The 11,972-nt window shown below is 57.6% G+C and overlaps 1 protein-coding gene across 1 annotated transcript; it reads right to left on the minus strand.

Moving 5' to 3' along the window:
• Positions 1-2,246: 2,246 nt before the first annotated feature.
• Positions 2,247-11,950, minus strand: LOC147600378 (ubiquitin carboxyl-terminal hydrolase 36-like). Its single transcript, XM_086751270.1, has 15 exons — positions 11,722-11,950; positions 11,429-11,650; positions 10,579-10,686; positions 10,185-10,287; positions 9,485-9,552; positions 8,980-9,050; positions 8,484-8,566; positions 8,040-8,151; positions 7,599-7,739; positions 7,185-7,285; positions 6,760-6,883; positions 6,310-6,499; positions 6,084-6,175; positions 3,399-3,533; positions 2,247-2,312 (listed from the first exon to the last, which is right to left on the minus strand). Exons 1-15 carry the CDS (start codon positions 11,948-11,950, stop codon positions 2,247-2,249), a joined length of 1,845 nt encoding a protein of 614 aa, XP_086607396.1.
• Between the last annotated feature and the right edge of the window lie 22 nt (positions 11,951-11,972).

Here is an 11,972-nt window from a genome sequence, read left to right on the forward strand (position 1 = left end):
CCTCATCCAGCAAAGAGTGGATATTCTCCTTTGTCCTCCTCTTACTGTTAATGTATTTATAAAAGAGTTTCTTATTCCTTTTCACCCCTGTGGCCAGGTTAAATTCAAGCTGGGCTTTTGCCTTTCTGATTTCACCTCTACACATCCTAACGACTTCCTTGTATTCATTCTCTGACACCGTGCTCAGGGTATCAGTGAGGAGGGTGCTGAGGGGAGCCTCCTGCTACATGGAAGAAATGGGGTGTGGAGATTTGTAAGCCATCGTACTGTGTTGGTATTCCATCACTGTTTTGTGGTTTTTTTTTTTCTATTATTGCTGTTAAATTTACTTTTTATTCAATCTCAACCCACGTGTTTTTGCTGGTTTTTTTTGTTTACCAATTCTCCCCCTATTCTCTCGGAGGGTGGGGGAACGAGAGAGAGACTGCGTGGTCTGGTCCCGGTCAGGGCTGAAGTACGAAACATGGTGTTTCTGTGCCTGTGAACCCCCTGGAAAAGAGCGCTCTGGGGCACTCAGAACCCTGGGCTCTGTTTGCCCCTTACACACAGACGTGTGTGACCCATCCAGCCTTCTTCAAAGGGAAGCTGTGCGTAGAACAATTTATGGTCTCCAGCATTTTTAAACTGGTATTTAAGGTGCAGACTATTTGAAGGAGAAGCTATCCACTGCACCTTTAATTGAGAAAGACAGATGCAAGTGTCATGATTTCATTTTACAGCAATAAAAGGACACACAGGTTGGGAGCTGGGAGATTAATTTTGCATTCACATTAAGTGATTTTCCGACAGTTAGCACAACCTGCAGGTTTTTACAGTTGACTGTGTCCTTTCAACATACAAATTGTAACATCAGCCTTATGCAGAACACATTACTGAAGGCAGTTGGGTTTTTTTTTGTTAAGCAGAATTGTTCAAATGTTTTTATGACACACTGGTCCAGACACCAGCAGGGTCTAAGGGAGTGACTGTCGGTTATTTGGACCTTCAAGCCCCTGTCGCTCAGATCAACCACTCATGGTTTCGTTTTCATATGCATTCATTTACAGAAGGAAAAAGCTACTTTCAAGATTTTAATAAATGGTTATTTCATAAACACAGTAACATAATCAGTTCCATTAACATTAACAGAAACGTTTACTGCTACATGACTAATTTGTTTGAACTGAAACAGTTTACAAAAAAACACCCAAAACCTGCAAAAATTTACTAGGAATAGAACAAAATTAAAATATGTCATTTTAGACATACTCTAATCAAACAGCCTCCTCCTCTTTCATAGTCTTTCCCCTCCTCCATCACGTTGTTCCGTCATGGCTACTCCTTCTTTCATAAGCCTTCCTGTGATATGGTGGAACACCTCTGTATCTGTTAACGTTCCCCCGCTCTCGTCCCCCTTCAGGTACAGTCCGTTCAGTGGGAGTCCGACCTCTAAACCCTGGGGACCTCGATCGTGAACGGTATCTTCTGTAGGGGGGTGACCTTGATCTGGAATGGCGAGAGCCACGTGACCTTGACCTGGCACGAGAGTTACGGCTCTTCCCTTTGCCTCTTCTTGGATGAGGTGGTGATCGCAGGTAGGAACGGGAACGGGAATGGCTAAGTGATCGAGAGGAGGAGTTAGTGCGGGAGGAACTTGATCTTGAATTGGAGTAGCTGAAAGAGTAAGATGAAGCAAGATGAGGAGACTTGGATCTTAAAAAAACCACAGCACACACAAAAAACAGATGATGTTAATTCAAAACAGTCACTCTCCCCAGTTCTTTACCTCCCAAATTTGGTTTGGTTTCTTTACCTCTCCACAACTGCTGCTTTGTCAGTGGAAAAGCAAACAGGAAGGGTCAGTGTATGTATGGTCTGTCCCATGAACGACCATAGCTGTTGACTGATTTAAACTGGTGCATACTGGCCGCTACTGGTATGTGAACGTGCACATTTTTCACTGCTCCACAAGTACATCCAGTGCAAATCAGTTGTGTTGCAGTAAGATAGAAAAAGAGCAAGTCCTAACGGCTACAGGGCAGTAACAAACACCAAGAAAACGTGATTTAGCCTGGAGACAGTAAAGCTCAACTCTAAAAGGCCAGCTTAGTCTACTTCGCTTCATACTTAGGTGGTGCTTGGAACGGGGTGAAAAATACTTGTCCTGCAATCCTACATACAGGGCTATTTGATCAACACTTCTAGCCAGGTGTCCCAGCAAAATCTGGCACATACCTCTCGCTCTGACCAAGGACAGCGATCGCATTTCAAGCAAAATCATATCGTAACGCTTCTACACTTCGCCTCTCGTCATACGACTCCATGCCATTACTCTAGGAAAGACCCTGACAGCATGACTAAGAGAGAGTCCCGGTTAAAATCTCTCCATGTATCCACAGGAGATACAGAAAAGAGGAAATCCTTCTAGACAATCTGCTTCTCCTTCACAGAGGAACCGAGAGGAAACGGCCTTAAGCTGCACCAGGGGAGGTTTAGATTGGATATCAGGAAAAATCTCTTCACCAAAGGGTGGTCAGGCACTGGAACCGGCTGCCCGGGGAAGTGGTTGAGTCACCATCCCTGAAGTTGTCCTAAAATAACAGTGTGGAATTTTCCAATCATTTGCTCCAGCAGTATCGGCTAAGTTGTTAAAGGAATCATGTCGGAGGCCGATTTCTATTGGGAAATCAATTTCTACAGCCCTGTTCAGCCAGCAATCAAAAGCCTGGCTTTCCACCTGATCCTTTAATTAGATTTAGTTTTTATATGTAATTATGGTTTGCTCAAAAAGTATTCTTTGTTCAGAGTCCTCTTTTCAATCACGTAGCAGAGGTTTTTGTAAAATAATCTTACTGCAAGCACAGAACCCCTTTGTTAAAGCCAAGTCCAATTAAGCCATTTAAAAATTAATTACCGCCTGTATTTTCCACAGCTCTCTGCGCATACGTATTCCATTATAAATCAGCTGCTGTATAAGTGATGTGTTACGGCCTCATTTAACAGGTGACAAGTAGTCACCTACTGCATTTCTGTAGAACACTTACCGTTCCCAGCCCGGTCTGGCACCTGAGCAGTGAACTGCAGTGGCTCTCATGGGGTGACCTTTTGGAGTGGGGAGAGGGAAAAGGGAAAAAAAATCCCATTCAGTTTATCTGAAGATTTTTTTATTTAAGAAATTCTGAAGTTCCTGTCACTTACCAGCTGTGGGTATGGGCTGTCCTGGGGGGCCCAGCAGACTCGGCAGTGCTGGCTGTCTCAGTGCAGGAGCCTGACAGCCCTTGTGAATACAAGCAAGAGTTGCAAAATAAGCTCTACTGAAATACAAGACTCGCTGCTTGTGTTGACATAAAACTGAGCTTCTCTTCCAACACACTGCCGACGGACAGCGAGGAAGATGTAGCGAGTTCAGCAGCACTCACCAGAGCAGCAGGAGGGGTAACAGCCAGGAGTGGTGGTGGAGGTGGTGGCAGTGGCGGCGGCTGCTGCTGCGGCTCCCGAATCTGCGCAGAGCGCCTTTTTGTGTAGCCAGTTCCGTTGCTGAAGCTGTTCACAGCCTAGAGGCAGAGAAACATTTACAAAGAGGTGACAGGAAACTTCAGGAGATGTACGAAGAAAAGCCTCCACAGGGTACAACCCCTTGTGTATTCCTGTCCGTGCTATCAGCCCTACAATAAATCAACACACAGAGGTGTGAACAGATGGCATTAAACACCGGTATCAATGACTGGCAACGCAGAGTCTCTGTCTTTGAGGGCCTTCACTGTTAACACCAAACTTGAAAGGGAGGCAATCCTGTTAAACAACAGCGGGACCTGAATTTGCCCCATGGCCTCCACAGCGTTGTGAGCTTCTGTAACAGCAGATCATGTACTTGAGCAGGTGTCATAGTTCAGCCCCGATTGGACCAGACTACGCAGTCTCTCTCTCACTCCCCCCACCTTCCAAGAAAACAGGGAGAGAAAATATAAGGAAAAACGGCTCGAGGTTTGAGATAAGGACAGGGAGAAATCCTTAAAGTTACCGTCACGGGCAAAACAGACTCGACTTGGGGAAAACTATTCATTTATTACTACAAACAGCAGGAGAATGAGACAGAGAACAAGATAACCTCCCCCCACCCCAAGCTTAACATTATCTCTACCACCTTCCCCCCCCCGAGCGGGAATGGGGGTTGCGGTCAGTTCATCATACGTTGTTTCACGCCGCTGCTTCGTGGTCGGGGGAAGAACTCCTCACATTCCTCCCCTGCTCCATCGTGGGGTCCCTCCCACGGGCCACAGTCCTTCGTGGAACTGCTCCGGCGTGGGTCATCTCTTCCACGGGTGCAGTCCCTCTAGAACAGCTGTCCCAGCGGGCCACAGCTGCCTTCAGACATCCACCTCCCCCGGTACGGGGTCCTTCACGGGCTCCAAGTGGATCTCTGCTCCTCCGTGGACCTCCATGGGCTGCAGGGGAGCAACCTGCTCCACCATGGTCGTCACCACAGGCTGCAGGGGAATCTTGGCCAGGAGCTGCATTACTCCTCCCCCTCCTTCTGAACTGACCTTGGCGTCTGCAGCCGTTCCTCACAACAGGCTGGCAGACGCCTCTCAGGATCCTTTTTCCATCTTATTCACTTCTCCTCTCCTCTCCACTTCTTGCAGCTGGGCTGGACCGAGTCGGGCCCAGACGGCTGCCTGGCGAGAGGCCAGAGGGTGAGGCCTGCAAGGCCCATGAGGCCTGTGCCTCCCCCTCTGCGCCTCTGCCCCCGCTCAGCTTCTTCACATCTTCTCTTCTCTCTCTTTTTTTTCTGTTTTCCCCTTCTTAAATACGTTATCGCAGAGGTGTTATCATGAGACATTCTGCTACCAATCGGCTCGGCCTTGGCCAGCAGCAGGTCTGCCCTAGGCCCGGCCAAGTCCCCTGAACAAAGGGCAGCGACTTCTAGCAGTTTCCTACAGACGCTAGCACCTTAGGCCCCCCCTCACTAAACAAAACCACGACAGCAGGAAACTGAGCCGTATTCAATCCAGCCCTGCTTAAGGCCGTGTCAGTGAATGCTTCCTTCCCTGCCAGCTGTTTGCAAGTAGACTTTTCTGACAATCAGTTTACGGAAAAGTCATCATGTTACCTGGCGTAGGAACCTGTTGGCAACTAATGCATCTGGAGAAACGTCTGTCTGGTGACACGTTGGGCAGGTGTGTTCCTCAGATTCCAGCAGCGCTGTTCTAATGCCTGTGAAGAATTAGAATCATCAACACAGATTTTAGCCCAACCAAGGACATATTGAGAGTTCTAAGCAATGCTAAAAAGACATCTCTGATTAATGGGTGAATGCGGTCTTGAATGGAGAGCATGGAGCTCTAATTGTCCAACAGCGTACAAAATGTCTAGTACGAAGCAAATACCTGTACGGTTTTGATATTTCACTGTTGTAACATTGGAAGCTGTGGCGAAGGCTCTGTCCTGGTGTTTTGACTCGACTTTTTTCCTCCGTCCAGTACAGTGAGCAGTCCCCAAGCTCAAGGGGTGGCCGAAAAGTTTTGCCTGGTGGTCAGTTCTGCTCGCCTGCCCCTGGGTGCTCCCCTGCATTATTGACATAAATAAAAACTCTGTGGTCTACCGAAAAGAAGTTTTTGTGCGCCAAGAGGAGAAAATAAAAGGTGGAGCCCAGAGAAAGGGGAGCGGAACAGAGGCAGAGGGAGGGAAGTAGGGGGTGGTAGGAGAAGAAATCAGAGTTGTTTTCAGTCAGAAGCACAAAGGAAAAAAGGAAGGAATCTGAAGAACAGAAACCCCGCGCACCGTCACCAGCCCTGGCTGCACAGCGGCGCCCACAGGGCCGGTCCCATGCCGCTGCCCGGGGAAGAGGCAGCTCCCCAGCCCTCCAGCTGCGGCCTCACCTGCTCCCACTCACCCCAGGGGAGCGCTACCCCGCGACGGCCGGCGAGGCCGCCCCGCCGGAGAGACTGGCAGAGCCGCCCCTCCATCCTGAGCGAGAGGGCAGGACCCATGTCTCCTGCAGCACTCAGGGATGTGAGCGACAGTGGGGGCCCGGCCCCGTGCCCCGACCCAGAGGGAGGGCAGAGACACTGCCACAGCCCTGGGGCTGGGGGGGCTCTCCCCACCCACCGCCGGCTTCGCAAGATCCCCAGTGCTGGCTCCACGCTCGCCCCCGACACAAGCCCCAGCTCCGAAGGCATGAGGTGCCTGCCGAAGTCTGCGGGCAGAAGCTCAGGCTCACCTTTTTGGCAGAGAGTGCCGGCTTCTTGGCCCGCGGTGGTGACGCGGTGCTGCTCAGGTCCAGAGCAGCGCTGGCCCACAGGGACCGACTCACATTTGCTGAGGGGGCACTTTGGGGTGCAGCTGGCCTGGTGCCGGGGCCAGCAGGGAGGGGCAGTTTGGGCCATGGGGACTCAGCGGGCCGCTTCAGCGGAGCAGTGCTGTTTGGCAGCTTCGTCCCCATCCTGAACGTGCCGCGGGCCACAGGGCCTCCCACCTCCTCCAGCCCTGGCAGCTTCCTCCCCGGCAGCACGCCTGGTCTCTAGACAGAGAGAGAGAGAGAGAAGTTCAGAGAGGAGAGAGTTGGAGGCAGCCAGGACACAGAGCCACACTGCCCTCCCCATCTCTCCCCAGGCCCACACAGGATCCCTCCTGCAAACCCTCCTCCCTCGCGCCTGCCCCTTCGGAGCCGCGCGCCTGCCTCCCCGCCAAGCTGCAGCCCACCCGCCCGCGCAGAGCAGACGGGGGGCAGCAGCTGCCAGCTCCCGGGAGCGCTGGCCGAGAGCAGCCCTCAGGACTCACCGGGCCCAGCAGCGGGGAAGACACCGTTTTCCTGACCCGACCGCAGATGGCGCCGGTGCGGCCAGGCCGGCCGGAGGCAGCTTTGGCCAATGGCCCCTCCGGGCTCTTCTTGGGGCTGGGGATTCTGGCAAAGGCAGAGCAGCGCACGCATTAACTGCGAGGGTTTGCGTGATCGTAATGCTCTCGCCAGAGATGCACGCAACAACAGGAGCCAGGAGCTCCGAGGAGGTGAGGGGCTCTTGCCCTGCACAAGGTCACGGCACGGGGCTGGACCTCTCCCTGCCACCCTCCTCCCAGCCAGTGCGTGCGCACGGGCATGGGGCTACGTGGGCCCAGCTCCTTCCAACAGGCAGGCACGTGCTACCAGCCCTGTCCCAGATGCTGAGAGCAGGGGACAGGGGCCGGGAGACACCGGGCGCTCTCACCTCCGGTAGAACAGCAGGTAGGCCTGCTGGGCCAGGACCACTGAGATGTTGCTGGGGCGGACCAGGTCATCGTCCATTTGGTACCACTGCCCGTTGCTGGCCTGCGGAAGGAGAAGAGAGAAGGGGGTCGGGCTGTGTCCGGGGACCCTCCTGGCCTGAAGAGCAGCAGGAACAGCGCCCGCCAGCAGAGCCCCTCCCCCCCCAAAACCCACAGGCGGCCCAGGGCAGGCAAGGGGACTCTGCGAGAGCAGACCTCCACGCTTCTGTGGCAGAGCACAGCCTGCACCCCCCACCCACTGCTCCACACCACTCCATCTGCTGAGCACCCTCCTTCCTGCGCCCCACCAGCAGGGACCCACCAGCGGCCAGCAGCCCCCAGCCCAGACTGGAGCCAAGAGAGCGCCGCGGGCTCACCTTCACGTGGCAGTAGTAGTGCCCTGACTGGCTGCTGGTCCCAGCGTGCACCAGCACGGCATAGAGCCCATACACAACAGGATCCCCGTTCTCCTGGGACATGTAAGGGCGGACGTTCAGGAGCTGGGGATACGGCACGTTCTGCGGAGAGAGGACGCCTTGGGAGCCTGCACAGCAGATGGCTTTCTTGCTACAGCAAGAGCAGCTCAGTGGTCCTACGCGTCCCATCGCTCGAGGGAGGGGGACGCGCTCTCCCCAGGCAGAGGTCACGCTGAGGAAGATGCCATGATGAGCCAAGCTCCCCCCGCACCACACAGCTGGGGAGGGGCTGCAGGACTGCAGCAGAGCTCACGCTGTGCACAGGACCCCCTCCCACCCTGCCCTGGGCAGTGGGGCCTGGGGCCAGGAGACAGCCCCTCATCGGTGTTGCCAAGCACTCACCTTTGTGATTTTGCCTCCACCAAATTTAGCAACGCGGTTCAGCCTGAGCATGAGAACGTGGGAGGCTCGGTGGATAGTGAAGCCTTTGCTTGCTGACACTTTCTGCATGCACCTGGAGAGGAAGAGCTGGAGCTATTCAAGCTGTTCCACCACCCAGATGATTGCCAGCCCTGGCCAAGCGGCAAACCCCACAGAAACGACCCTGACGACCCCAAGCACCGCTCCAGGGCAGCTGCTCACGGCCACGTCTGCTGGCCCACGTCCTGCTCACGAGGGGAGGGAGCTGAGGAGTGGCGGGCTTCATTGCAGGCTTCCATGGCCACGTACTTCACGGTGTGGCCACGGAGCAGGTAGAGAAGCCCTCCCGTAGAGCGACAGGCTTTCCACCTGCTTCCCACCAGCACACCCGCGGGCCCCTTCCCGCCCACAGCCCCACACACTCACTTGGCACATGTGTAGGCGTTCTCCCCGCGCAGCACAGCCGGCCTCACAAACTGCTCCAGCGCCTGCTCGAGGTTTGCGGCTTGCTGCAAGGACAGAGCAGAGGTCAGGGCACGAGCGGCCTGTCCACACGACAGACCAGCTCCCTGCCGAGATGCCGGCCCCAAGACAGAACCCAGAACATGAGCACAGGGCCACGGACAGCGCCAAACCTGTGAGCCGGCCACCAGCTAGCCGCTGGCCAGCATGCCGCGAGGGACGGCCCCACTGCCCCTCACCACCACAGAGCCCCGGCGGAGGAGTCGTGGCTCACGCTCAGGCAACGGGCGCTGCTCTGCCCGGCACAGAAGGCAGCGCAACAATGGAAGCTGCTTCCCCCTGGCCTGCAGCGTGCCTTGGCACTGGCAGGTGAAGGAGCCTTGAGAGCAGGCACGGGGCAGCTGCAGGAACATCCCCGCGAGAGCAGAGCTCCTCCCCGTCCCCGACCCTGCCGCACTACCTCGATCTCCAGTGTCAGGTCCAGGTACGGGTCATAGGTGTCCGAGACGCCCTTGCACAGCGAGCACTTCACTGCGACAGAAAGAGGAGTGAGCACAGCCTGGCACCACACCTGCACCCGCCACCAGCCCAGCGCAGCGCAGGCAGCTGCAGTATTCCTGCTCTGCGGGTGTGGGCTCTGGGATGGCAGCACCGCGATTCACAGCCTGGCAAGGAGGAAGGCTGGCAATTCCACGGTGCGCTGGGACAGCAAGTGCTGCTGGAAAGCTGGCAACACAGGTTCCTTTGCTGGTGGCAGCGAGCCGGGGACCCGCAGCCAACAGCCTTTTCCATGGCCGCCACAGGGGCCACCACCCACTGCTGCCGCAAGACTGAGCAACTGCAGACACCCAGCTGTGGGGAATTTGCACAGCTCAGCAATCTTCCCAAAGATTTGTACTGCAAGGCTGTCAGGGAAGCAGCAGCGCTGAGAGTCACAGGCCCAGGACGTGGCAGCCAGCACTCACCACGGGACCGCAGGTAGCCGCCAAAGATCTGGTGAACCAGCGTCGTGGCCTGGGTCTGGCGATCCAACCTAGAGACAGCAGCACCAGATCACGCACCACCCCTCCACAACGGCTGCCACCGCTGTCTTCTCAGCGCAGCTCCCCTGCGCGCTCCGGCCAGCCAAGGGGCTGCAGAGCTGCGGGAGCAGAGGGAAGTCGCAGCCTCTGCCAGGCTGCCCTCCCAGTGCCGGGGCTCACAGGGTGACACCGGGCTCCCACGTGCACCTTCCTCTAGAAGGAGCAGAAACTCCTGGCCGCAGCTCAGAGCTGGGCGCTGCACACAGCGGCCACGCAGGCTGCCCGGGACAGAGGGCCCAGGGGAAAGCTGCTCTCCCGCAGCCACAGAGCTGGGGCTGCCCTAGCAAGCACGCCTGCATTCCTCAACCACTGGGACAGCATCCAAACCCGTAGCAGCCTCAGCATTTGGGGACAGGAGCGCAGCTGTGCTGGGGCAGAGGGGTCAGGAGAAGGGAGAAGGCAGAGCTGTGTCACAGAGGGGCAGAGGGGGGCCATGCACCCCCAGGCCCCTGGAGGCAGCACCTCCCTCTAGGAGTCCCAAGTGGGGGACACGCTCACCCTACCGTCCCCTCCCGCGGGCGCAGGGGACCAGCGAGGGGGCAGCGCAGAAGAGCAGCCGTGGGCCGTCAGAGGCCCCACATACCTGCTAGAGCCATTCAGGCAGGCCTTCTGCATGGCATCAAGGGTGCAACACAAGAAATCATGCGCGTCCTCCTGCCTGCCGAACTGCATGTGCCAGGCAATCCCTGCAGGAGAGGGAGGAATCAGCCCCAGCACATGATGCAACAGATGCAGACCTGTCCTCCCTCCCTCCCTCCCTCACTCCCTCGGGGCAGGGACTCGGGGTCTGAGCCCCCTCAACCCAAACCACACGACAGACTCATGCCGGCCACGGAGGAAGCTCCGCGCAGCCCCTGGCAGGCTCCGTGAGTCACCTCTGAAGAGCCAGCTTGCCAAGACCCGCCCCGATCTCCCGCCTTAGGCACCGCGCTCCTGCATGGTGACGGGAGGGGAGGGAAGGGCAGCCATCCTTACGCTTGAGGCCCTGATGATAGACACTGGCTTTATTGCTGTGCCGCTGCTGGAAAAAGCCTGGAACGTGTGCTTCTCCATAACACACAGCATGCAAAAGCCTCTTCGCTGGCCTGCAGCAGGAGAGAAGACAGGACGTCGGGACAAACCCCGGAGAGATGGAGGCAGGACAGGGGGCAGGGGACCTCCGGTCCAACACAGCTCAGCCGCGCTCAGTTTTCCCTAGGAGCTCTGTGCTCCGGTGCAGCTCGGGGGCATCCCGGGTGCACAGGGACCACCACACGCCACCCCAGCTGGCGCAGCCCGAGTGACAGTACCAGCCAGCGCAACCCCCCAGATGAGACACTGTCCACGTGGACGGAAAACAGGTCACAGGGACGCGCTGGAGGAGCCCAGCGCTCGGCCCTGAGGGGCAGATCCCAGCAGAGCCCTACGCACAGGGCTGCGAGCCCCACATGCTCCCCTTGGGCACAGCTGGGAGCGGTGCCCGCCGGACTCCCTTTCAAAGCCCCCCAGCAACAGCAGCTGCTGCCTGCACGCAGCCTTGGGCCCTGCCCTCACGCGCTCCCCGCAGGCAGGGGCTGTGTGGGACCCCCAGCTCAGCCCCCAGGAAGCCAGCAGACCCCCTTGGACCCATCTCAGTCCTGGCTACGCCGAGCTGAGACAAAGCCTCCCCGGACACAAGGATGACCTCTGGACGGAGAAACAGGCAGGAGGGAGCAGAGCAGGCGCATCCCGACACCCGCACGGCCCTGGCCAGAGCCACGCACAGAGGTGCTGAGCGCGGCGCCGGGAGCAGGACAGGCAGGCACTCCTCCTCCCCTGCCGCCCGCCGAGCCGGGCCTCCCCACTCACAGGTCTGGCTGTGCTCCCTGGAGAGCAGGTAGTTGGCGAGCGGCGGCGTGTGGGTCAGGCACTGCAGGCCGGCGTTGAGGAAGCAGGTGTTCCCCACGTTGTGCAGCCCAGCGCCGACTGGGTACATCTGCTCCCACTCCATGGAGAGGCGCTCCGCAGGGAAGAGCACCTTCTGGGGTGCGGGGATGCCATCTCCCACGCTCCCCGACTCACGGCCGCTGCCTGCGGGGAGAGGGGCGGTGAGCCGCAGGGCTGCGAGCGCGGGGAGGCTCCCCCTCGCCCTCTCTGCCTACCCTGCTTGCCGGGCAGCCCCTCCTCGGGGCCGCGCTGGCCGTCAGCGGCCTCAGCCTGGGGGCCGAGCAGCGGGTACTTGCCCCGCAGCCGCTCCCATGGGCAGGAGGAGCCGCGGCTGGCAGGCTCCCACTCCATCTCCTGCAGCTTCTCCAAGGAGGCAGCCAGCAGCCCACCCAGCTCCCCCTCCTCGCCCGCCTCCCTGCGGCCCAGCTTCAGCGCCTCCTCCATCTTCCTCCCGGTCAGGGTGATC

The sequence above is a fragment of the Chlamydotis macqueenii genome, chromosome 6 (genome assembly GCF_036417535.1).
Source record: "Chlamydotis macqueenii isolate bChlMac1 chromosome 6, bChlMac1.mat, whole genome shotgun sequence".
NCBI lineage: Eukaryota > Metazoa > Chordata > Aves > Otidiformes > Otididae > Chlamydotis > Chlamydotis macqueenii.

Bases quoted from the DNA above. Each gene is read 5' to 3' on its own strand.
- LOC147600378 (XM_086751270.1), bottom strand. From the start codon at position 11,950: ATGGAGGAGGCGCTGAAGCTGGGCCGCAGGGAGGCGGGCGAGGAGGGG. The intron at 11,651-11,721 runs GTAGGCAGAGAG...CTCTCCCCGCAG, and splicing joins GGGGCTGCCCGGCAAGCAGG to GCAGCGGCCGTGAGTCGGGG. The intron at 10,687-11,428 runs GTGAGTGGGGAG...CTCCTGCTGCAG, and splicing joins CAGGGAGCACAGCCAGACCT to GCCAGCGAAGAGGCTTTTGC.